This window comes from Myripristis murdjan, chromosome 19, assembly GCF_902150065.1.
Source record: "Myripristis murdjan chromosome 19, fMyrMur1.1, whole genome shotgun sequence".
Classification (NCBI taxonomy): Eukaryota; Metazoa; Chordata; class Actinopteri; order Holocentriformes; family Holocentridae; genus Myripristis; species Myripristis murdjan.
The window spans coordinates 8,335,118-8,362,457 of record NC_043998.1 but is presented as its reverse complement, the minus strand read 5'-3'; the positions used below and the strand labels follow the sequence as shown (position 1 = coordinate 8,362,457).

General features: G+C 42.3%; 2 protein-coding genes across 2 annotated transcripts in view; one reads left to right on the top strand and one right to left on the bottom strand.

Moving 5' to 3' along the window:
* ccdc186 (coiled-coil domain-containing protein 186) overlaps nucleotides 1–8,047 on the top strand; it is a 36,830-nt gene extending 28,783 nt beyond the window's left edge. Inside the window, exons 15-16 of the mRNA XM_030077097.1 lie at nucleotides 845–1,064; nucleotides 6,500–8,047. Coding sequence (XP_029932957.1) covers nucleotides 845–1,064; nucleotides 6,500–6,583 — 304 coding nt within the window. The 3' untranslated portion in view covers nucleotides 6,584–8,047. The remainder of the gene's footprint in view (nucleotides 1–844; nucleotides 1,065–6,499) is intronic.
* A 12,076-nt stretch (nucleotides 8,048–20,123) lies between these two features.
* On the bottom strand, nucleotides 20,124–22,511 carry adrb1 (adrenoceptor beta 1). The gene has a single exon (XM_030077098.1). The coding sequence runs from the start codon at nucleotides 22,403–22,405 to the stop codon at nucleotides 21,197–21,199; it is 1,209 nt and encodes a 402-aa protein (XP_029932958.1). The 5' UTR covers nucleotides 22,406–22,511; the 3' UTR covers nucleotides 20,124–21,196.
* Nucleotides 22,512–27,340: the final 4,829 nt, after the last annotated feature.

Genomic DNA, 27,340 nt, shown 5'->3' with positions numbered 1-27,340 from the left:
TGTTTTTGTCTTTAGCCTCTCCCACCCAGTAACTCCTCATCCATTTTCCTCAACGTGGAGACACTGTTGATTGATTTATGCTGCAGAGCCTTCTTTGTAGGTCAAGCTCACATGACCTACAAGATTCTTACTTTAAAATGACTTTGAAGGTTGAATCTGTGTTAAAACATAGATTTAGCCAGTGTTACCAGGAAATGTGGTATGTTGACCAAGGAAGAGGCTTTTCTGGGAAAATTGGACCACAGGAAGGTTAACAGGTGTTAAGCTACAATGAATTCTGCCCCCCTGTCCCGCACTCTCTCATTCTGTCACTCATTTTCCCCCCATGCACATATATGTACTCATACATCCATAAATGCTGTGTGCATGTATGTTTATAGAGGGTTTTAATAACACTAACTTATCTTGTACTGTTTGACTTTGACTTGAAATTTATCATCACTATTAAGATGTATCCCCCTCTTTCATACACAGGATATGGCATTGACCTCTTTTACAAGCTTTTTTTTTTTCTCTCACTGGCACGATTATCAACAATCCAGCTATGGCTGAAATGTCCCTCATCCATCAAGTTAATATACCGTCCCCATGAAATTGCTTTTGAAGTGAAATGAACTTCTTTTACTGGTGCTCGCTGTACAAATGGTTTTCTCACGCTCTCTACTTCCCACATGTAAATCATAAATTACAGTTTCTCAATTCTCTTTACATGAACATGTGACCGGATTCATCTTGCTACGTTTCCAAATCCCAGCTTGAGTTTGAAGCCAGTGAAACACTTTCACTTGATTTCCCTCCTTTAAATCTCACCGTGTGACTCATCTCTATCCCTTCCTCCCCGCAGAATTATCCAGAGCTATGTGCTAAGAGAGGAGTCAGGGGCCCTGTCATCAGAGGCGTCAGACTTCAACAAGGCACACCTGAGCAGGCGGGGGGGCATCATGGCGTCGCTTTACACCTCCCACCCAGCTGACAGCGGGCTGACCCTGGACCTGTCGCTGGAGATCAACAGGAAGCTGCAGGCCGTTTTGGAGGACACACTGCTTAAAAACATCACTCTTAAAGTAAGTAGTCCGCAACAGCCATAATCTCCCCACAGTTACGGATCTATTAATACCGAGAGGAGAAAAGGCTGGGTTCCCTTTCTGTGTTTTTCATTTATTTTATTTTATTTTTTTTTACAAACCACCATTATCCACAGAGGATCTGATTCAACCTAAATGCACAGAGAAAACAAAATCTGGTCTTCTGGGCTGCCGTTCATGGTGTAATCTCATTTTGCTAAAATCTGATCAGGACGAAACAATCAACCAGTCCCCTTCAGGACGAGTCACAGTCTCAGTCCGGTCACGTCTTGCACTCACGCATGTGCGCCGCTGCCTTGCATGCTCGCTTCCCCTCCCACGAAACACTTCACCTTGCGTACCTTAACTATAGTAATTTATCTTAGCATGCCGCAGCTTCGGCTTGCCAGTTCCTACTTCCTCTTTGCATTGGCATCGGCGCCACACACACGTGGGAGCGACTTGGAAGAGGTACTGAATCTCAGGTGGGTGCTGTTTGAGTTCTATTTCTGCCCAGTCCAAAAGGTTACCTACAGAAGCATTAATATGAAGTGAGTGCATATTTGTTTCAGTTCAGCCTCAATTCCCAATCCTGGGAATTGAGGCTGATGTTACACCAGGCGTTGCTGTAAGCCACAAGGCATAACACACACTGCATCAAAGCCAATTAGACAAAAGCTCTGGTGTGATTTGATCCTATCCTGTATATTCTAATTCATGTGAGCGTGACTGGACAAAATAATGTCAATTTATTTTAGGAGGGATGAAATACATGGTGATGATAACCATTCCTTTGTATACCATTCTTGTTTTATTTGCTTTTGAATATTCCTTTGATATTATTTCTGTTTTGAAAGGTGAGTTCTGCTGATTTTTTTTTTTTTTTATGTTTATCTATATTTAATGTGAATATCCATTTAATTTCTACCTACTCCTACATATTTTATACTTTACTTTGGCCTCAATTGTATGCTTGTAATAAAAGGTATACCCTGCATACTTTTTAATTACAGTTCTAACTTTCATCAAAAATGAATCTGAGTCATACGGAGCGTTTTAAAATTTTGTGCTTAAATGAAATTACATGTCACTAGATATCTCAAATACACTGAGTATGACATTTATACTGTAATTGCATTTACAGGCGTATTACAGCTTTTAGTGACCTGCAATATGCTTTACATATTGCATTACTGAGTGCTTAAGACTCTTTTTTGCTTTCTGTCATCTTTCTTTATGTCACTGCAATGCCTTGGGACCATTCAACTTTTTTTCCACACTGAATACTTGCTGACTTCCTCTAAGCCTTCATTCATGTCAGCCAAAAGGACTTTAGGATCTCTGGTTGCCCGTTACTGTAAAACTTCCTTTGCATGGGTGAGCATGAACTCCTCATTCTGAATACTAATGGGGAGCTTCATTTAGTTTTGCCCACACAAAGTGATGCTTCTCGGGCAGCGGGGCCAATCCAGCCACCTGCAGAGGCAGCAGCTGATCTTCCTAGACTAGAAGGCACCAGAGATGTGAGAGAGAAGCCAGCCTTTGTATTTGCCCAGCAACCCTGCTTTGTCAGCTGCCACTAGCCATTACTCAGTTTTCTGATGATTCACTTGGTCAGGTGCTCTAGGGCTTCAAGGTCTCGCCGTCATCAGTGAACGTTTCATGTCACTGATGTAATCATTAAGGGTAGGGTTAGAACTTTTTGGCCATTTTACCATTCTTTCAACACCAAGCAGCTTGATTTTGCTGGAATAAAATGAATCTTCCTAAGCAATGAGGTTCTTGACTCTAAATTCCTCCCTCATCCTCTGTTGGCTTTAATTAATAGTTTTACATATAGAAACAGAAGATATATATATAGAGAGAGAGAGAAATAGCATTGGCATACTATACAAATAATATGGCAATGCAGATATGGAAAAAAGGGCGATACACAGGATGTTAAGATGGCCCCTGCTTCTTTTTGTTAAATGAGGTTGTCTGACATGTGGGTGATGTCTCCTGAACCTTTAAATAGGCCTGGGGAATATGGACAAAACCTAACATCACGGTATCTTTGACCAAATACCTCTATCAATACTACAACATTATTTTAGTGATGACTGTTGGTGCTCTCTTGAGATTTTTACATGCAAGAGATTTTTGATAAGCAGGTAGAGGCAAATAACAGAACAGCTGCAACAGTCTGGTAAGTGTGCAAAATGACATCCCTTTACTGTAATGCAGCAGTTTAAACCTATGAGTAACCATGGCATGCATTGTTTGTTTGGCAGACTGACAGCGCTCTGTGAACAGCATGTCTTTCAAATTGTCAGCTTTCTCAGTATTTAGAGAAATGACGTTTTGGAAATTATGGTCTAGCTCACGTTCTACATTATTGATGCCATCACTAAGTAAGGAAACTGTCGTCCTTTGTGGCTGAAAAATCCTTTTTTTCCTTTCCAGTTGATCGCTTGATGATGTTTTGTCGGTCAGTGGATTTGCACGCTGGTCCAACCTGGTTCTGGTGACAGTGTGCATTTCCCAGTTAATGTGAATGAACACCCTGTCCAAAGCCAGTGCTCAAGTCATTGGCCGTATGGAGTTTTGTGAAACAAACTGAGGAGGAATGACTTACATATCCACATATTTTAAACGTGAACAGAAATCAGTGAAGGCTAGTGCATGCACCATTTGAGAACTGGAACACGCTACAACAGGAAATGAAGTTGTCCAGTTTGATTCCCCTTGTGGATTTTAAACTTCTTTTAGAGGCTCCGGAGAGAGCATCTTTGGCCATTTGCTCTTGTTTTTAGTATTTTAAGGAGTTTGGCACTTTTACACATTCACTTTAATGTTTTGTGTTCTGTACTGAGTGACCTGTTGCCTGTAACTCGTTGTTGTATTTTGTTTGTGCTGGACAGGTCTCTCTTGAGAATACCTAACCCTAACCTGCATAAATAAAAGCTAGATTCAAAAATATAATACCGTATTTCACCAATTAATCGCCCGTGCGTTTAATATGCAAAATCAAGTTGGACCCCGGGCGTTTAAAAGAACCAGGCGGCTATTCGCTGCAGGCCTTTATTTATTTTTACACAGACCTGCACCAGGCCATTATCGTGATGACAGTTACCGTCCAACATATTTACAGTCGGGCAATTTAAGATTACGGTACACGCTTTTTTTTCTAACGTTAGCTAGCGCTCTTATTTTGACAGAAAATGGAAGTGCCGCACAGTTATTGTGCGGCTAACTGTTTACTGCTTCAAAAATAAGGTGAGTAGCCTTATTTTGGGTTACCTCAATATGATGCAAATAATCGCCCCGGCGGTTATTCGGGTGGGCGTTTAATTCACAAAATGGGTGCAGACCCCAGGCGTTTATAAGAACCTGGCGGCTATTTGCGGCCGGGCGATTAATTGGTGAAATACGGTAATAAAATAAATCAGGAAACAGTTTGTCTGCCAGACTGCATCTACCTTGAATACATAGCAGTATCTTACTTGCCAAAAGTAAGGAAGCTTGGTTTGACTTGGTATTTGCTGAGCTTTGATTTATTAGTCAGTAAAATTAATGTTGAATATCACATGAAATTGACTTTGCCACTGAAAACCTAATGTAGCGTTCAGTGCTAAAAATTTGCCTTAAGTGCAGTGTGGTAAAGTAGGTTTAGGTTTCATTGTATGACCCAAGTTTAGCTCCCGCCCCCGACTTCCCTCAAGCCTCATGAGTATAAAGGCAGGTCAGGCCAGTGAGAGGAAGGTGGAATAAACACCATCGTTTTTCCTAGCCTGAGATTTGCTCAGTGATTGTAGTTAAACTTGAGCAAATAAAACCTAAGAGGAGAGGGCAGCCAAGCTGTGCATCAGCCCCTGCTGTGAGATTGATTCCATGCACACACCACACGTACAGGCTGCCCGTCAACCTTTTCTCTGTCTCCTGTGTCCAACTTCATTTCCAGCCTTTGATTCTTTCAAGGTTTTCAACCTTCTGTTCATTTTTTTTTTCTTGCTAGTGCCGCTTTTCTATTTAGAAGCGAAGCTGAAGCAGTGGAGTCAATCCCCAAGCCAAAGTCCAAGGGGAAAAGGGGCAAAGTCCAAACCAAAATATTTATATTAAAATAGTTTCATTTCTTCAGCTGTTTTTGTGCATCTGTTCAAGGGAAAATTCATCTGGGTAGGATTGATAGGTGATTGATAATAAGCAGAATCACTAGATGGACTGCTACCCTATATGCTGAGCAAAGCTCGGGAGAGACTCAGCAGCCAATTGTATTGTCAAATGCCTTTCAAATGACAAATCAAATCAAATTACTGTATGGTTCAAATATAATGCAGTACATTGTAGAAAATATACCATAATAGTTTCATGTTCTGTGTGTGTGCTTTACACACATTATTACCAAAGGCTCACAAGCCTTCTCTTGCTCTTTGTCAGAAGTCATGTGGGTTTCAACAGAAATCATGTTTCAAAAATAGCATAAATTATAATGGCAATACTCCTACTAAAGTAATATTACTACTAAAGATCTTTCTCTTTCTTTCTTTTTCTCTCTCTCTCTCTCTCTCTCTCTCTCTCTCACACACACACACACACACAAAAGAACTGCAAAAATTAGGAAAGTAGTCCACTGACATACGAAACAGCAATGGCTGTTTTACTTATCGATTTTTACAACTGTGAAGCATCAGGCTATTTTAACCTATTTTAAATATTTCTCGACCTGTTACTGCCATTTACTCATTTAACATTTTTGCTTGTGAAGATTTGAAAAATGTTCACCATCTCAGCTGTGGTGTAATATTTATGTGATGACATTTGGGATGGTGCCTTTTGCATTGTTTGAACACTAGAGAGCACAAGGCTGTCAGGTTTTAGCTTGAATGATAAATCACCACTCTGTAGACATCATAGGCAACAGCACAGACAGATTTAAAGTTGAAGACGCATCCATTATGTTTTGAGTCTGCCCCATAGCAACAGTTGGGTTTCCATGTAAAGAAAACAGCAATGAGACACCTGACAAGATGTTGGCCAGAATTGGCTTCACAGGTAACACCAGCAAACATGCTCACTATGCTCAACTCCAGTTGCTGGTGTATTGTGTCGAATGAGTCAATATAGCTTCAGGTTGATTGTCTCTAATTGCGCCAATATATTCTTATAACCAATTTATTTGCATTATGTAGATGGTTGTTTTTTTCGCTTATTTGAGTATGAAAAAGGTCTCACCAAGTTTTAAACTTAACATGCAGAAGAATTCGGTGGTCATCTGGTTTGTGGTTTGCACTTTTGATTTTATTTTTCTTAATGAATGAAAGTGGATTTTTTTTTCAATGACGTTGTACAGATTGAGAAAACTGTATTTGTTCAGTGTGATGCCTGTTTCACCACAGTTTAATTCAATAAAATAAACTGTGCTCACTCCAAGTCCCTCTTTTCTCTGTTCACAGGAGAACCTCCAGACACTGGGAGCCGAGATAGAGAGACTTATAAAGCAGCAAAGAGATCCCGGGGATGGAGTGAGGAGGAAGTGACACAACCGAGAAGGAGGACATGAAGGACCAAGAGCTATTTGTGGAGTCTCCAGCCCACCGGTTTTGATTGGATCGCAGAACTTGAGATAAACACATGCACACATAGTATACTCCAACATGTGAAGGAACGAAGTGAATGTTGTAAGTGCCATTAGCACGTCAGGCTGCTTTCTGGAGAACCTCTTGAACTCAATTTCTGTCCAACGGGGGAAGGTGTCGTTAATTACTTGAACTGTCACTCGTCCATCCACATTATTCCACCACCCTTTTCTAACCAAACACACTGATCCTCACTGGTCCTCTGGCTGGTGTCCATTTCCCCTGCACCCTGCCAGCAGCCTCGCAGGCTACTGCTTCAAAGTTGAAGTGTCTGACTGCCTTTTCATCTAATTGACTGGAGATGCCATAATTGTAAATGTACAGTAGGTTCTACCCAGCAGATAGTCAAATACAGATCTCTTTGCCAGTGTTTTGCCAATGAAATCCTCACATAAAAAATGGAAGAAACCTAAAATCTTTGCCCAGCTCAGAGTAAATTAAGACGATCACTAATCCTCGAATGCCAAGTCCAACTTTTGTTGTCTCAGCATGCTCGCTCTTCCTCCCTCCAACTCGTCCATCTGCCAATAAGCCAAATGTATTTTCGAAGGACTGCCATAGTACATCATACACACAGCACTCCCTTTTACAAAAACAAAAGTTTAAAAAAAAAAAAAAAAAAAAAAGCAGATCTGCACTCAACACTCAGTTGGCTCGTCGGGAACCCTTTGTGCCGCTCGTACATTTGTCACCATCTTTCCCTGTGCAAAGCACTTAAGAGCAAGCTGGGGGAGCAGGTTGCCTCAGCATCAGCAGACCCTCCCATCTGTGTGACACCGGTGCTAGATTGAAGAGAGTAAATTGACTGTGTCTTTAAAAAGCTCTGCAAGTTTGTGCATTTTCAATGTAGCCAACAGCACTATGTGCCAATGCGTCCTACTCTTAAGTTGTATAAACGTGAAGAAAATTTGTGAGAAATATTACTATCAGACTAAGGTTTAAATATGGAGCTGGTCTTTAGTTGGTCCATTTTGAATGTGATTTTAATTTATTTTGTATCTGTTCTTTTTGGCTCGAAATTGAATTGTTATTTTAACATGTATTTTGTTTTTCTCCCTTTCTTTCTGTCTGCTCACTTCAGAAATCTTTCTTTTAGAAGTTTGGCCTTTTCTGTTATTTTAGAGTAACCTTTCAGTGAATACCTTGACAGTTTGGATGGCCATTTTTGTGCTTGTTGCAGCCACGTTACTAGCACCAAATGAAATGAAATCTGAACCTCTCAAAATGTTTGTGTTTCTGGTGAACTAAAAGTGGCTTGTTAGCATTATTGGCATTCCTCATTTTAAACAATGGGCATGGAGAGCTGTGAACTTTGTTGGCTTTCTCTGCACATTGTGTACAATGTGACACAAAATATCTGGTGAACACAAAATACTAACTGCATCTATAAATGTCAAGGTATTTGTCTCGCACTCCTTATTTCTTTTTTAGTGTCAATGAGTCCCTTACACTCTAGCTGAAGTAAATCTAGTGTAAAAGAATCAGAGGGACAATGGGCCCATGTTTCCTGGCTCAGTAGCTGCAGCTTGGAGAGCCACAGGAGGAGGAGCCTGTAGAAATATAGCCAGGGGAAAAGTGCAATGCTATTGCTGTCATTAATTTTTGTTTTCCTGACTCTCCTTGTTCTGAATGTGTTAGTGCGCCAATATACTTTGAATGTGACTGAACATGTCTTTTTATGCTCGCTGATGTACAACATGCACCTGTGCATGTGCTTGACATATTTAGAAGTGTCCAACTGATGCGTGTGGTGTATGTCGTGTGTGTGTGTGTGTGTGTGTGTGTGTGTCTCGCTGCATGCATGCCTTTTTGAACTGCTCAAGCTTGTATGTTTGCACCTTGTCAGCTACATGCTCTAGCTGCGAGGGCTCAGGGTTCACCAGGCTGACCCTAAGATGGGTAAACACCATTTGCGTTTAGACTCCAGCAGCCACACAAACACAAACACATATCTGTAGCTCAGCACCTCACGGCTCTCAAGCAGCGAACACAATATTATGAGGATGTAGGGTAAAGAGCAAGCGACAAGTTTGCTCAAAAAAAGAAAAGTTTGTTTGATCATGATGTAACCTGATTGCCGTCACGCAGGACAGGCTTCCCTGTTTTTCCCTTTTTCCCAATCAGAGACGGGCTTTTATGGGTCATGAATGGTTGCAGGCTGATGCCTTTCCTGTACACCCCAAGGCCATGTTGAAGTGGCACTACGTGAATAAAGATGAAAGCTTTTAGGATTGAGGTCATTCAGTCCTCTGAGCCTAAACCACACTGCAGTGAGTGCTCAGTGTCTGAAACACCTCTCTCTCTCTCTCTCTCTCTCTCTCTCTCTCTCTCTCTCTCAACTGCAGTGTGGAACACATAGAAAAGTACAGACATCCAACTTACCATCTTAATTGTGTAACAATGACTATTAAGAGAGGCTGATCACAGATAACCTGGATGATTGCAATCATAATGAATGAAGCCGACTAAAAGCACTTAGAAACATTTATGGGCTACTTGCTACTTGATAGGTGAAAGTGTACCAGTTTGCAGGAGCAGGTGTTTAAACAGAAAGGTTTTTTTTTTTTTTTTTTTTTTTTTTTTTTTTATAATGTTGCCAGGGCAGAAGCAAAACAGCACCTATGCAACAACTTGCATGGGTCTTGATGATCAGTTGTGTCATGAGGCAGGCTGTTCAGTTACCTTTCATTTGGTGTCACCAGTGAAAATAAGAATTTGCAGTGATGCAAGCCTTTTGACGTTCCCACAGTCTTTGAAAAGAAGCCATGCTGCAGCGTCGTGTGGATGAAGATGATAGAGCCTTATTTTTCACCGTGTATAAACATGAAGAATCGTTCGGTGTGTTTGAGCGTGAAACTGTAACATTAAATGAGATGTATGTGTTTTCTGTTGATTTTCGTCTTTCCTGCTGTGCAATGATCCTTCCTGCTCTGTTTTGTGGAATATTCAAACTGTGATCATATTATACATTTGTAGATAAAACATTCTGTAAAATGACCAGATGTTTTTAAAATGCTGATTCTGGATTGCGTTTGTATATATGGTGTTTCCAGGGAATAAAAGGAGAGGTGCCTCTTAGTTTTTGTTCCGTAGTGATTTTCTCTCACACGCTGCCTTACCATGTACACTTTTGAAATCTCTGTGTGGTTCTCATTTCTGTTTTATTTCATCTCTGTGGAATGGGGCCTAACCCAGGTAAAATGAAGCCATTCTGCAAGAGACATCCTTTGGGATATAGCTGTAAGAACATAAAGTCCCACTTCAAAAAGTGTGTGTCAGCACTGCAGGGGGTCATGAATGTGTTATTGCGGCGCTGTCACTCAACTCGCAGGCACTTGGAGATGATTTAACGCCCGCTTTGTAGGAATATTTCAGAAACTGTCTGAACCAAAACAGCTGTTAACTGTAAATTTTCTTTGACCAGTGGCTCAGCAGCCTGTTATTCAATTACAGTAACCTTGTATTTTACTGGGTTACATGGGGATGACATTCTTGTTTTTAGCCAAGCGAGTTTACTCAGAGCAGAGGGAAGAGGGGCTATACTTCCACCCATTCACCCCTAGGAGCTGCTGAGTGCAGACACAATCTCCTCTCGGCCAGCAAATTAAACTAAAACATGAAAATTGGAGGCAACGTTTTTTTTTTTTTTTGTTGTTGTTTTTGTTTTAGAAGTGGCCAAGCTCACATTGTGATAGGAATCCTGTATTTTGGATGCAGTCAACAGTGCACCTTGACATTGGGGTGATACCTGAATTGGTCATGCTGTACGATTCCCATATCCCAGAGGACCGTTGTGCAGAAAATGCAGTTTGTCACCATTTCCTCAGTTGGCTTATAAATCTTCACACCTCAGTAGTAACATTGCAGTTACTAGCCAGAGCATGTGAACTGTGGCATCATAATTATTAAGAATGATAATAATACACTGTATTTGTACAGCACTTTTCAAAACACATTAACAAAGTGCTTTATGCATCATAATTCCAAACAAAAAGCCAAACTCAACGAGATATCTTGATTTCATTCCAGTCATCTGCATTTTCCCCTGAAGTAACATCTTTTTGAGCAGCAAGCTGAATCTCACCGGTTCATCTGTAGGAAGGCAGATTTGTTTTCTCTGATATTCTGCTCACCCAGGTAAATTTTCCCATTTTTCTCTGCGCACTGCCAGCACTGGGACATGGCAGCTTCAAGGATCTTATCCAGGCCCATGGTTACAGGCAGGCTATTGTTAGCTCACTGATAACATGTTCTCCTATCAGCGTAGATGACCACCCTTGAATTCATAAAGCGCTGCCCGTGCCCCTCTGACACAGCAACCATGACAATAGCACTTGGGGTGTAGAGATAACATAAACTCTCTCTCCTTATCAGACTATTTCTGTTTTCCACAGTCCATCAAAACACAGGCACACCTTCGGTTGTGCGGTAAAGATATTTGAATATGAATGCATCTAATAATCAGTATCCTTACACTGGACATATTTTCATTTAATTTCAATTATGCAATTCTACTTCAAGCACTTATCAGTCTGTGTTGTGGCTATTGTTGGTCTCATCTAGGCAGAGAAACATCACAATTTTCCGTTTTAGGAGTATTTGTGTATCCATTTGGTCACATAAACATACACACCATGAAGTGGTCAGTTACCAAAACCACAGCAACACAATCCTGTATAAAACCTCAGTGCTGCCATGCTGTTCTAAATATGTTTTGTGCTGGAGACAAACAAGTCAGACAAGTGTCAGTCATAAAAAAAAAGAAAGATGTCATGTTTCATGTGTCCAAGGAAGGCTGGGGATTTCCAATTTGCCAACTGAGCATCATTGCATTCTACTTATTTACATTTAATTTCAGTGTTACATAATGCTGCTTCAGTCGCTGGCAGTCACCACTGGTCAGTCTCTTTTGAACTAGTGTGTTTAGTTGGTCTCATTCACTGTGCACAGAAATACAAACACTTTCCATGAATATTCATGCATCCATCTGGCCCATTGTATTATTAGAGAAATAATTTTTTTTTTTCCCCATAAAATCTCTCAGTAGCAGTTTGAGTCTGTGCCATGCTCCCACTTGGACCCAAGCAGATGCCTCACATCAGGCTGCGAGATGAGCTTCGAGAGGACGCATTTCTTTTTGCTTCCTGCTCGGCCCTCTCCACCTAAGGGCCAGTGTTGTGCGGTGACAGTGGCGTAACCCATACTAGAGAAATGACAAATGCAGGTGGCCGCTACTCTGTTCTGTGCTGTTCCGAGTGCCTCGGTCGATGCATCAAAAGTTACAGCGGCTGGGCTGCCAAGAACAAAGAGGGAGAACTGGGCCTTGAGTGTGAGGAGGGTTTCTGGAGTCCAATTTCATGGTTCTTTCATCCTGAAAAGCGACTCGAGAAGTTTTGTGCTCTGTGAGCACCGGGGCAGGAACCTGAGGTGCTGGCAATACAGCGTCGAGGAACAAGATCACTTGAGAAGCAGAGGTGTGTTCAGGGACCTGGTGGACGACAGTGATGTTTTAACGGAGGGACACAACTATCTTGGCTTCCAGGGTGGAAACCACAGTCAGCGTCCATGCCAGCACAAATCACTCTTTACAGTCTCAAAGGGCTTTGCAGGCCCACAGTTAACAACAAACAAAAAAAAGGATGATATCCCCTGACTTGAACCCTCATAGCAGGCAAGAAAAAACTCCTCTGAAAATCCCAGAGAATGGGGAAAAGGGACCACAGAGGGAGGGGGCTCCGTTCTGGCCAGGCATGAATGCAATAGTTTCCGACCAAGTGGGCATATTATCGAATTAAATTAGGCAAATCAAATAGCAAAAATGTAGTGCACACACTTCAGGACAAGCAGACAAAGCAAAGTGAGCAGCGGGAAGCTTCGACAGCGGCAACCCCCTAGAGGTTTAGAATATTGTGGAGCTGCTCTTCATGGGTGCACATATCCACCACATGAGCTGAGACGTTATCTCGAAAGCCTCCTGGGATTCCGGCGGGAATTGTTAACATGAGTTTTCGAAAGCAGCAGCTCTCACAGGGGCTTTGGTTTCCACAAAGGCCGCATAGCATACATTTGTACCTGAAAACGCTGCCATATATAACAAAGGCTGACATATCTCGCTGAAGATAACTCAAGCTTTGAGAATAGTGTGCAGGACTTCTTCACAGGGGAGACGGGATCTTACTGTGATGAATTAGCACCTGTCCACACAGAACATGCTTGTCGTCTTCTTGGTGGAGTCCATGTTAGACATTCATTCATACATTAACAGGGTCAGTTATACCTACCTTTACAGCAAGGGCACTTCTTTGGCTACAGTGTCCTTTAAAGGTCTATTCCAGTGTTTTGGGCAAAATACCCTTTTTTTCTGACTTATCTAACATGAAGTGCTACCTATAGGAACAGAAATACTGGACATACAGAGGTGAGAATGGTATCGAACATCTTATCTCCATCTGGGTAAGGCCGAAAAAGGACATTTTGCCCGCAACATTGACGTATGCCTTTAAGAGCTCTATGACATCCACTGAAGAGCACTATCTCTCCTGATGCATACAGGTGATATGGAAGGAGGTCCGTCCACTTGCATCCTGTGAAATAAACCTCAAGCCATCAAAAGGGACCTCATGAAGACTTTCAGCCGGTGAGGTGCCAGATTTCAGGGATCCAAGAATAACAACAACAAAAAGATCAGGGCCCAGGAGATTGGACCCCCTCGTCGCAATGTGGAACAAAAATGAGGGTAAGCTTTTGGCACGTTAGGACTGTGCCAAAAATGTCATTGTTGGAACCATGGCAAGCTGTGAAAAGGATTGTGGGGGGAGGGGCGGGGGGTCAGTCATTAACAATAGAAGCCCGACAAATAAAGTAAAACTGATTAACACACTTGAAGGTGAGGAATTAAAAGATCTACTCATATAATTTGTCTTACGCCTTTGGGGGGATTATTTGGTGTTCAGATCGAGAGGCTGGAACAGTGGAACCTCATCCAGCTGTATGTTGCTACTGTAGGTTTGCTGACAGTGATTGAGAATATAGCGCTCTCAGTGGATTTTAATTTAAGTGCCGTCCTTGCAGGGAGGTGCTGATCAACACAATTTGTCAAGGCGGGTTAAGCTTTGAGCAGTTTTTTTTGTACATGTGGGCAGTTAGGAGACCTTGATGGGTGTAAGTTGGACCCACAAGGGGCCGGTCTGTACACTAGAAGCCATTTGGAGTGGCTGTATGAAAATGATTGTTGGCTGGACATGCGAAGCTGTCGTATCAGCCAGCAAAGTAGAGCATTCCAAGAGCGCCTTCGACTTGCCTTGCAATAGCCACGGATTCATCCACTGGCATATTCTCAGACTGCAAGAGGGGGTTTGTCCCTCAAGGCGTTACACTAAGATCCACAACCAGTTCATTTTGTGTCTCATGTGTTTATCTCTTAAAGGCAAATCTGATTTTAATTCAGTATTTACACGTATTATTATCCTGTGCAACTACAGCCTCCCTGCTAGTACTGTACGTGTAATAGGAGGTAAACGGCAGTCATGCATGTGTTTGCCAGTTACTGTTGCATGTATTCGCTTTTTCATCTGCACTCATTCATGCTAAATGATAGGTAAACACAAATGCTGCACATTACAGGCTGCGTTGGTTTTTATCTTTAGGTGAGCCACAGTCGGAGCAAGCCAAGGCACAACAGATGGAGACCACTATGTGCCAAGTTCACATGGGAATCCAAAACAGATGGACACAAGTAGTGTAGCACCTGCTTCTCGCACTGAACCTCATCATTCTCAGCAGGCAATAGAGTAGAAAAATTACTGGAGAATTTTATCTTATGGGGCTAAGTGCCTTCATCAGTGAATATATTTATATAAATAGGTGCTTTGCATTGGGCTCACCATCTCACAGAGGTCTCCACCACAGCCTGTGGTATCCATATGTAGAGTTACCTATACCTATACCCTGACCCTGTTCCCCTAAATGGAATGGAAACTAAATCTCTCCCTTCCCACATGTAATTTTGTATGTTAATGCTAACATCATTAATTATGTTACATGTGAAATGTTCCTGTCCAGCCACATATATCCCCCGAAATGTCCTCTCAGTCAGTCACTGGGTTTCGGATTGGTATGCTCCATACATTTAATAAAATGATGCCTATTGATTTACTATTAACCCAATGTTAACCAGCTAATAAATGGAAGTTGGTGAGGACTTAAAGGAAATAAAAGAGACTCCACTGTGATGTGTTCTGTCCCATAGTGCACAATGACCATCATATAGCGTCTGAGGGGGTTCAGGTGGATTACAGATCAATACCAATAACTCAGCCATTACTTCACCAGGTGCTGAGATTTTTATTTATTTATTTATGTTTGTACACTCTGGTTTGGAACATTACCTCACTCACCTGAGGCTAACCTTGGTGTTGAATCTTTGCTCTAATTATCAAGATTAATGATCTCTTGCAAAAAACTTACAGGCCTCTGTCAGCTGTCGTTGCAGATGCATGTAATTCCCTATTAATAATGGCATTTATATCCCTTTGATTATTGATTTGATTATCCCATTGACCATTGTTTAATTTGTTTATGAATATATCTTTGGACATAGTGACCAGCTATTATCCAATCTTAAAAGTTGTCAACAAGTAAATGAAATCAGGAAATGCATCATGCGATGTGTGTATTGCAAGATGCACTTATTTTTAATGCCTTCTGATCATGAAGCTGATGTAATGATGTTTGCTTGGTCATCGGGCAGGTACAGATGGCAGTAGGAGGTGGTTGGCATAGACAATATTCTTTGCTCTTGTGGCGAGGCCATCCAATCCATTTTCTCTCTGCAGCGACTGAATGAAACCCTACACCTGGTGTTTTAGCGCCACGTCGTTGAGAGACTTTGTGAAAGGGAGGCTCAGAAAGTTAAATCCCAAGGGCGAGTGTCCTCTAGAGCATCTTTTAATGTTTTATTAATGGAATATACAGTGTACATTTGATAACTCAGTTTTAACGAGCAGAAAACCTGATTTGAATCCAAGTACAAGGAGCAACAAAATATGTGGAGACCATACATTATTGACCTGCTCACTAAAAAAGAAAATAATTCAAATCGGAAAACTTAGTTTGCCAAATACAATGAATATGTAGGAGTTTTTTCCAGATCACATTTATAGATTCACTATTGAGGATTGATGTAATTTTGTATTTGGATTTAGGATTACTAAGCGGAATAAAATGGAAATGCATGCTTCATCATAGGTTGAAGTATATGACTATTTTATTTAAACGCTACTTATTTAACCAATCTTATGGAGATTTGGGGGGGAATTTAGAAATATCAGCGACCAAATAAGTGAGGCGAGGGCAATACGGGGGGATTTGGGGAATAAGGGACCGACAACGCCACCTAGGGAATAGCACCCCAGGAAATGAAACTACTATAACATTTAATATTTTGGTGAATTAACAAGACACACAGACTTGTTACTGTAAAAGGACAGAGACGTGTTTTCAGATTAACCCATGATTTGATTGAAATAAATAATTCCAAAGAGCAGGGACTGGAACTGTTGAAAGAAAAATGGATTCTAGCCAAAGGAAAACTACATAAAAAAACAATATAGGGGATAAAATTATCACTTTATTAAAATTACACTAAAAGGGCCTTAATAGTACTAAAACTATCCTTCTCTAAAATACATAAAAAGTCAGTCCAGCACAAAACAAAACTAAGACGGAGCTGAGGCCACAAGTGGAGAGGCGGACGACGTTGAGGAGCACTGCGACACACGACAATCCTCACCTCTAACAAACGGTGCAATCTACATTTGTGTCCCGGTGCTCTTACTCACAAAAGAACAAGTGTGGGGGACCTCACCATGAGCGCCCAGCCTCCCAACAAGAAGGCCTTCTGCTCACTGAAATGGGAAAAAAAAGGACTACTTCCAAAAATCAAGTAAACAGGCAAGTAAACAGAGGTAAATCCAGTTGGCTTAACAGAATGGTCCTTTACATATTGTGGCCTTGATAAGGAAATTGGCTCGGGCTGGAGTCAACTTACTCCGGGAGCTTTCCCTACCACAGATGGATTACGGCGACCTTTATCTCAAACTGGGATTTTCGCCCTTTTCTTCAGCACAAAAAGCCCTCAGAGACGAACAATGCAGAAATCTCTTTTGCCCTCTGCACTTCAGCACACCCAGTAAATATTGTGGTCTTTAGGACTTGTGATTGTGTTTGATTTCACCCCGGAGTTTATGACACCACCCATGAATTTCTTCAGCAGCGTGCATGCCGGCAGTATCATCTTGGAATATGGGAGCATCGTGCGGGAACAGTGTTTGCACGATAGGGGGCACGTGGTCCTGCAAAATGGCCTCATGTTCTTTGGTGGTTATACAACCTAATAACTCCCATGAGATAGATGCACAGACACACAGCTACTATGTTTAACAGATGGCAGCAGGCATTGTGGGTTGGAGACCTCTAACATACAGCCACATGCATGTGAGACAAATGATGAAAAAATGACTCCTCGGGTGTTATTATTTTTTGCATTTCTCAGGTTTTATGCTCATCAGGTTATGAATCCTTGTGCATTGGCCTTGCAAGCAGCGAATGGCCAACGGGACATAAATTGTATTGTCGCGAGGCTCCCATCATGCAGTTCTTGCCGGCTTTGTCACAGAAGTGTCAAATTCCGTGGTAACTTTGTGGCTGTCGTTCTGCGGTGTTTAGCAATGATCTGCTAAGTGTCTGATCCTTGTCCTGATTTTTCGAGACTCATTTTACAGCTTAGGTGACCAATGCCACTGCAATCCAGGCACTGGCTATCTGGCTTGTTTGAACTCTCCTAGTTACATCATGTTGCTTTGAAAACGTGCACATGCAAACACTATAAAGATGACACGCGCTGAATTTCAGCATAAAGCCCGATGTGACTCACCTGTGTTGCTGCCATTTTGTGACTGTTGGATTTTAATGAGCTCAAAATTAAAGTGCATTTGTGTTTCTGTTGTTTCGTCCGCCCCCTGTATGTCTGTGTGCACGCCAGCTTGCACAATTAGTGTGTTTTCTGTAGAGCTGAGCAATCAAACGAGCCTCAGCCAATGTGATGACAGCAAGCAGGCAAAGGGGCGGAAAACTGCCCCTTTGATGAACTTCTAGAGGACGATCAGCTTTCAACAGCGAATCAGGTTTTTTATATTTTGTGTATGTATTTGCATAGCCTGCCGTGACCAAAATAACCGATAAACAAGCTGGCCTGGTGCTTTGCAAATTCTATTTGAAAGGCCACAGAAACAAACATGTGAGAACCACTGTGTTCTGTGGCAGCTGATGGTTTTGAATATATAATTTGCAAAGATCAAATTGAATCAAATCAACATTTTAGCTGTTGCAAGCAATAAACAATGCACCTGTGTTATGGGTGTATATTCTATCTATGTATTGCTGTTTTTACTGTTATTATTTACTTACTTGTTCATTTACAGTATATTTAGCTGGGGATGCAATACTTTAAATACCAAATGGGTCTTTAAACGCTGAAGCCAGTTTACAGAACCGGATCAAATTCATTACAGCGGCAGTAAACCTTTAAGTACATGGAAATCATTGATTGTGGGTGCATCCTTTGACAAATCTCTTGAGCTATCAACAGTTAAAGCTGGGGTTACTCATGCACACAGCAGATTGCCAGGTACTCCAGTCAGGGGAAACAGTGAGGGACCTCGGTGCTGGAAACAAGTAAGCAGCCATTAGACATCATTAGCTAGTCCTCTCTCCGGATATCAAATCATTTCTCCTGACTTTGGGCAGCCAAAACGTCTACTGATACACATGCAAGTCGAAATAATTGTTCTTCATCCTGCTGATTAGCTTCTCCATCTGTGAGCCCACTGTTAATCTGCCCAGACACAAATTTCCTGCCAAGCAAATAATTCTTAATAATGAAGTGGGTGTCTGCCAGGGCCCTGTCGATGATGTTGGCCGCACTGTTGTTTTTTAAAAAGCTGAGCTGCCTTCACATACATGAGCTCAGCCAATCATATTTAAACAGCGTTCATTAGCTAAAACAGCTGAGCACGATTCCATTCAGTTATTTTTTATTTTTTCCACCGCCAAGGCCTGTCGGGAGAGCATCATTAGCAGAACACGACGCGCTAATGCATTTTAAAGACGTCCAGCTTAAGGGGTAATTAATATTCCCCAGATGAGGACAGAAAGAACAGAAAATCTCTCCTTTAAGAGGCCCTTGATAACACCAGCTGTCATGGTGTTTACATGATAGTGTTAAAACTTTTCACACGGACTTTCAGAGTAAGGCAGGACATGGAAAATGCAAAGACCAAAGCCTGTTGAACAAGCAGATCAACCTCGTGAGTGAGCTCTCATCTAATTAGGCCCAATAGCATTTGGGCCTAATTGAATCTGCTTGGGATGCTGATACATTAATGCTGATATCAACCACACAATACATGGGGTTTAAACGATTAATACCTCCTCTGACTTAAACGTTTAAGTACAAACTCTTTTATCATGCATGCATTTTATTTTACAATTCCTAAATCATTTAAGCTAGAAAATAGCCCTAGACTGCACAAAACACAATCACAGGAAACTTGTAAATTAAATAATCAAAACAAGAAACATAAACTAGAGCTAGCAGTTGGTTTGAATGCGAAAATAACATTTTTTTTTATAGAGAAAAAAAAACTTTTCACACACTTATTGATCATAAACTCAGACACTTCTTTTCAACCTAGAAGCTGATGCATCAGTGTTTTAGATTGGTGACTTTTCTGAAAATTATATGGTGAGTGAATATAATACAGTGACATAGTAGCTGAAACTAAATATGTGCAATATCAATCTCGTTGTTTTACCAATACTGGAAGTTTTTGTTTGTTTGATTGTTTTTTGATCGCATGTCTGATTTCTTTCTCAAGGCTAGGGGCAAATCAGGTATTGGGTGGTTTCTCCTTAGACAGCTTAGACAGCACACCTGTGTTATGTAAGATGTAAAAGTTGCAACTTTTGTACAAACAGCCAAAACCTGGTGTTCCCCTTTAAAGACACAGCTCTGCTTAAAGAGTTTCCGTCTGCACTGCATATTTATTTCTCCTCACTGTAAATTAATTGTAAATCAAATGGGGCATATGAACCACAACTTGGTGTGTCTGGTTGCTGCCATTGTTCAAAAACAAAATAAATAAATGACATGACCAATGACATATTTCTCCTCGGGCTTTTTGAAGTCTCCAGCTGGAACATTCACATGATAAACTCATTTATTTTCTTGTGTTCTTTTAAGGGAGGGAAGATTATATCAAACCAGCTGCATTCACAAGTTAATTAAGGCCAAATTACATTTCACAAGAAAGTACCAAATAAAAATCCAACAGGAAATTAACGATGAAACTTTCTTTTATTTCACAGGAGTCAACACACCACCTTACAATAGCATGTAAGCTTGAATGGGAGAGAGAGAGAGGCAGACATACAGACTGTGAGTTTATCCAAATTCCTCACCTCTGTACTAAAAGAACAATTATTATGTACAAAGGGCGTGGGAAAACGCCCTGCTGAACCCGCCACATTCACCTGTGCCCATAACTTACTTTGTTGTAAAAAAGCGCAGAATAAATACATGTCTATTTTACATAAATGTTTAATATAAACAAATACCCTTCAGTACAATTTGCACTTGCCATTGGCTATATGGTAAAAACACAGTGAACACCACAAGAATACAATCAGAAAAGAGTCATTCCAACAAATGCCTTGCCAGTGACCAATACTCTTACACTTTAAAATAACTCCTAATGTTATATTTTAATTTTACAGTAGATTATGCCTGAGCATTTGGGGCGTCATGGGTGGCTATCATGTCTCTTGACGTGGAGGAAACTGTGACTCCTATTAGTGGCCTTTAGGGCAAATTGAAGGTTACCTCCACTGCTATCACGACACTACTGAGCTGCATTTTGCACTGTCTGTTGCAGCCAGTGGCTAAGAAACAAACCAGACATGAATAAAGTGATACAGGGCCGTCCAAAGTGGCTGCACTGGGCATGCCATTTAGACTATATGCACTTCAGGACATGGGGCAAATCACTGAAACCTACTTTGTGGCCGAGTTCCTGCATGTAGTTTCATTTGCCACCAAAATACCCATTAATGTGGAATAAATTCCTGGGGTCAAGAGGAGAAGATATATTATTGGGATACACAAAAGCATCCTGCAGCAGCTCATGCAGCTCATTGATCCTGATGTGTTTAAAGATATGGCTTCCGAAAAAGGGAAAAAAAAACTATCTGGGAAGTTTTTCTTAATTTTTCACCTTCATTGGGGTGTATTGAAAAAAGGTATGGCAATTAAATGTCCATACCTTGCTATTCTCCACCCGATTCGTCGAAGCAGGTGTTTTTCTCGATGCTCAAAAAGTCAACGCCCTTTATTCAGCTCTTCCAGACCCGCCCCGGGATATAAAAAAAAGTTGTTGTTTTTTTTTTCCTTTCTTTTTCTTACAATTGTGATTCAGAATGAGACAGTTTTGCAATACCATCCATGCTGCTGTCACTGTTGTCCAGCTCGGCACAGTTTGGCCACATGCCGGTGCCGGGCTCCAGAGCGGAGACGAAGCCCCCGGAGCACCGGGACAGGTCGCACGAGCTGATGTGCAGCCTGCGGTCGGCTTGCCGCGGGCAGCACAGCAGCCTCTTGAACGCCTTCCTGAAGTCCGGGCTCCGGCAGTAAATGATGGGATTAAAGGCCGAGTTGACGTAGCCCAGCCAGTTTAAGAAGACGAAAAGCTCCTTGTCCACCACCTCGGCGCAAAACACCCGCACCACGTTGACTATAAAGAAGGGCAGCCAGCACAGCGTGAACGTCCCCATGATGATGCCCAGCGTCTTGAGCGCCTTCTGCTCCCTGAGCGCCAGGATCTTAGACGGCCTCTTCTTGTTCATTTTGAACTTGGAGGTCACGCCGTTCAGGTTGTTATGAAACCTGCCCTCGCATTTGTCTATCTTCCTTAGCTGCTTTTTCGCTTCCCTGTACACCCGAGCGTAGACAAATATCATGACCAGCAGAGGAATGTAAAAAGATATAATAGATGATGAAATGGCATATGCCCTGTTGGTGACGAAGTCGCAGCATTCGGGGTCCTCGTAGCAGGCTGTGTCCACGCTGTCCCGGGACCAGTGCATCAGGATGGGCAAGAAGGAGACCAGGGCAGAGATGGCCCACACCACGCACACCACCGCCTTGGCCCGGGCTTTGGTTAACAAGCTTTGGTACCGGAAAGGCGAGGTGATGGCCACGTACCTGTCTATGGCGATAACGCACAGTGTCTCGATGCTGGCGGTGACGCAGAGGACGTCCACGGAGATCCAGAACTCGCAGAAGAAGGAGCCGTAGAGCCACGAGCCGCGGACCTCGAGCGCTGCGCCAAATGGCACCACGAGCAGCCCCATGATGAGGTCCGCGCTCGCCAGAGACACGATGAACACGTTGGTGAGCGTCTGCAGCCTCTGGTTCCTGGCTATGGCCACGATGACCAGGATATTCCCGAACACGATGGTCAGGACGATGAACCCCATCACCAAGCTCATCCCCGCCATCCACTCCTCGGACGCGCCCGCAGCAGCGTCCGGTGCGTCCGCCGCGCCGCTCTCCGTGCCCCCCGTCCCATTCTGGAAGTTCACCGGCGGCGGCGAGCCACCATCCCCCATGATGGGCTGCGCTGAGAGTGCAAGCGGGTCGAGTTCATCCAGGCAGCGAGTGCGCGAGGCTGCCGTTCCTCCCTTGTCGCGCTCGCACGTGCCCCGGTGCTGTTCCACTCGCGCGCCAACTCCATCTGGAGCCTCTCTCTCCGCTTCTCCTGCGCGAGCTGCAGCACCGGGGCACCAGGATCGCTGTGACATCACTGCACTCCACGACCAATCACGCGGCTCCCTCCAGCTGACAATTAGACTTCTTCTTTTTTTTTTTTTTTTTCCAAGAATGAACTTGAGGAGGCAACAGAATATTAAAAATAATCGCTCAGTCACATTTTCTTCTCATGCGTTAATGCATTATCAGTTAATCCTCATGAAAAAGAGCCGCCCAAATTGTTCTTTCTCTGAAGGGAAACAGAATCCTTTAGGAAACATGGTAAGCTGTTCCCTAACCACAGCCACCCTTCATCTCCTAATTGCATCCTTCTGTGATGGTTATCTGTCAAAAAAGAAAAAGAAAAAGAAAAAAAAATCAATGTGGGGCAATACAAATGAAAGTCCTAAATCCACCATGAAATTACAAACGACAGGGATTCCCCTGTCCCCATGACTTTCTGTCAGGAAAAAGATTTCTTTCCCCAGCCATGATTTTGTATTTTTATCACAAAGAGGCACATTCTGTGGCCATTCTGAGGTGTGGGCTCCAAACCAGAGATAACCTGGTTTTTGCTGTCCGGGCCTCTAGGCACTGCGCAGCCCCACTTGACAAGTTTAGACAAAATATATACAAACTGAAAACATGGAAGATGGTAAATAAAGACAGTAGACATAATGGGGCAGATGAGCAGCGCCGGCTTGGGCTACTTTAACATGTCTGACATTCTGCCTACTTCAAACAATAACCAGCAGAGGGGAGGGACAAAAATAAAGACACAACTGTGGAAAAAGAAGTATCAGTGCACTAAAGCACATTAGCAGAAGAAGGAGTTCAGATGTGGTTAAAAAGATGACACTGATTATTCTAGCCACACAGGAATAGTCTTACATATTTGAATTCTTGCATTTAGTTTGATCCCCCTTCATCAAGGGACTGACACTCTTTGGAAATTTGTGCCATGACACACAGCCTCGTTGGTGCACATTCCCAGCGAGTTCAGAGTGCGTACCTAATCCCACAATTAGTCCTGTAAAAAGTGAGAATGACCAGACATCTCACTGATCAGGTAAGCGAGAGCCTCAGCACCAGCCTTGTTACATTCGGACTGCAGATGAAGATAGATGACGCCGTCTGCCTTGTTTTTGCTGCATGCTGATTAGCAGGCCTGTCAGTGAACCTTGTGAACCGGCGCCAGAGGCTGTGACATGACCTGACCCGGAGTAAGAAAAAGCCCAACCCAGATGTCACTCCGTCAACATCACTGCATGAGCGGGGCGTCCTCGGGCACTCACACCCTCCTCCAGAGGACTCTGCGACTAGCACGAAGAGGGAGAAGTGCTTTTGCAGTATGGCTTTGCTTTTAGTAAAGTCAAATTCTAAGACAAGAGGAATCCAGGTCGGAAGGACATCTCTGTTTTGAGCTTTAAGTGTTGCATCTTCTAAGATTTAAGTACCCATTAACAACCTGCTCCATACTTGGAAGTTGCCAATTACAACTCCAGTGGTTTTCAAAGTGGGGCCCAGGGACCTCAAGGGGTCCTTGAGGAGGCTCCAGGGTGTCCTCAGCACAAGAGGAATACTTTAGTTCTCCTATGTCTACATTCACTGGAAATTTTCATGAAACATAAGGTTCGAGTGATTATGTTAACATTATGTTTTCATCTCACCACTTTGAATCAGTCAGCGTTCGTGATGGACATCTAAAGAAATTAATACTGAACAAAAACAGAAATATTATTTCTTATCAGGGTCCCTAGGGATAAAAAACACTTCAAATGGGGGTGTGCAGCTGCATGAAAGTCAACTTGGGGGTCTTCAATATAAAAAAAAAACATTAAACGTCTCTGCTGTAGGCCATTGCTGCCCCTGTTGAAAAGTAATTAAGATGCTGGATATGCAATAGGGTGCTTATTTAATTGTTAACAGCCATGCAGCAGGACTGAAACAATTTCTCAATGTTTTATGCTAAAAAGGATGTATCTGGTGCAGTGATGTATTTCAAAGTCTACATTTCAGAGCCAAAATATGCTTGTGCTGTTCATATTTTTCTGAGATCGCCTCCCACTTTGCAAAAATAAGTTGGGTGAAGTGCTCTTTTCTGTGGAGCAGCTGCTTCCCACACATCCACATGCAGATTTTGCGTGCAGCAGGGTCAACTCGATTTAACAGCTTGACTTCCCGTGTCAGCACTGGCAAACGAGTTAAAAGGTCAAAGTTGATTTCATTATTTGAAGTGACGCCTTCCTGTTTATGCTTGAGAGCAGATGATCCAAGGTGAGAAAGACAGGCAGATGGAGTGGCAGGATGCGTTCAGGTGGGCTGGGAAATGAGAGGGTGTTCAGAGTAAATGCAGATGTGTTGGTGCAAAAAAAAAAAAAAATCGCATCAATTAGTGCACACACTGGCACAAATGTATCCCTGGATTTTCACCATCACTGTTTCACTTCTCTCACTTTCTCTCCTCTTTAATTTCTGATTTTCCCCTTACTTCCCAACTACAGACACACACACACACACACACACACAAACACACACTCAAGAGATATGGAAATAAATGCTTTCTCTCTCACAGCGATGCCAGCTTAATGGAGTCCACTCAACCAGAATGAAAAGAGTAAATAAGTAAATATCGCTGGGATAAATTTGGTGCTAAAATTGTGATTTTCTCCTCCGTTAATCCTCCATATGATGTTATCTCACAGTCTCCAGCATTTATCCAAACATCCTGCCAGCATATAGACATCGCTTTGCCATTTCTCCTCATATCTCTCATTTCACATCGGCACCAATAATTGAATCAATCATCTCCTTTGGTAAACTGTTGAGAATTCCTCAAAGTTGGTTTGTATAACCTATTTGCAATGGTTGATTTCCAAATCGATTCTGGCCTCACACATCATATGAGTATCATGAGAGGCGGATGGGCTCCCCGGCCACAGAGGAGCCTTTCAAAGGGCCTGCTTTGTGCATGGAGTTATGACTGCGTGCTGATGGAGGCTTTTAACTGATCGTCCAGATAGCAGGATCCTCATGGCCTCCTCAAGAGAATTCGCTGATTTTTAAATAAGTCTTAATTTAAACCTCCCACATCGCCACACAGTCAGCCAGTGGCATCTAAGAGAGGAGGGAGCACTCTGAGCTGCTGATAACATCCTGGGCCCGTTAAAGCCCTCAGTGTTTCCTGCTTGTGTTGGTATTTAACTGCTATTCCCTCTCGCTGATTAGAGTGTGGCCCATATTAACCTGGGATGATCCTTCACCGAGGCTGGGCTTGCTTGTGTGAATGTGTGTGTGTGCATGGCCTTTGGCAGTGAAGTCACCAGGCAGATTCACACAGGGTTAATGGAGCTGTCAGAAGAGAGGCAGCCAAGGGGATAAAGGGAACAGAGGGATGAGACACAGGACGGGAAACTGCTCTTTTTTGATGGGGTAGATAAAAAATGAAGGAGAAACAAGGGGAAAAGCCACCAACAGCTCTACTCTTGCCTCTCTTATTCTTTTTGTCCTTGTAGTGGGCCTCTGTTTCATTCATGCTCTTGAAGCCATTGCAGTGGTTAGGCTTTTGTATTTATGTTTAAAGGCAGTTTAATAATTTATGCAAAGGATTTAAACAAACTTTCCTTAGACTCCAGATGCAAAGTTAATGTTTAATAACCAAGGTAAACTATGCAAAATGTGTGGTTCATGTAGATTCGGCTGGGGAAAAAAATGTGGGAAAAAGCACATTTCCAAATTTCCAATTTCATTCTTATTTCATTTTTTGCAGTTGAAGCTAAAGGCTCCTCATCTGAAAGGTATGAGGAGGAGAATCATAGACTCAACCATTACATTTTGTGCTATGAATTTTTTTTTTTTTTTTTTTGCCGTTGTCATAGCCTAAAGGGTCCTCATTTCACTGCAGTAGTACACAGCACACCTTTAAAACATGAATTTGGTTTGCCAGAAAAAAATGTTAATCCACTGACTTTAGAGAACTGGCTTCCTAGTCTGTTATCAACCATTCTACTTTTGAAATGTTTTACCCAGTTCTCAAAGAAAAACAAAATCACATGATCATTTTTTTCTGCACAGAATTTTCATTATTTTTTTCTTTTTTTGCCACAAGGCCTGAGATAAATGAGGAGTTATTTTTGACTTTTTATCTTGTGATACTTTCCTTCCAAAAAAAATGATGGGTCACCTGTGAACAAAATTAGTTTTTGTCAGTGCATCTGACCTTACACACACTGCACCATGGAGTGATGTGGTGGTACTGTGTGTGATACAGACATGTTGTGTGTTACAGTGTGTGTGGATTGCCTTGTGTGTCATAGATCATGGGCTTTTTATTGTGTGTCAGCCTGTGAGATGACAGCCTGTGGGTATAATATTAATTTCCCTTATGGAAAATAAAGATCATCATCATCATCACCATCACGGTACCAAATGAACCGTCAGCTGAGATCACCTCATATGTCGACCTGACATTTATGACAAACCCATTTGAATAAGTGAGCGCCACAGGGAGCGAGCTCATTAGTGTGGCCTCTGATAATGTGTCACATAACGGAGTTTACCTTTAGTCTTTCATTTTACGGCTACATTAACTATAGTCACGCCAAGGGTCTTGAATCTTAAAGGCTGGGATGTGTAAAAGGAATCGTGCTGAAAAAAAAAAGCGCCACAGAGGACAACTTTGTGAAACGGAAAGCAGCTTCGGTTTCACCGCGTGGGAAACCCAAGCATCAAGCAAAAAGGATTCATTACTGCCCACGTAGAGTACACAGACACAGCAGACTAGATAAATATGCTTT

Coding starts and splice junctions, on each gene's coding strand:
- adrb1 (XM_030077098.1), bottom strand. CDS start 22,405: ATGGGGGATGGTGGCTCGCCGCCGCCGGTGAACTTCCAGAATGGGACG.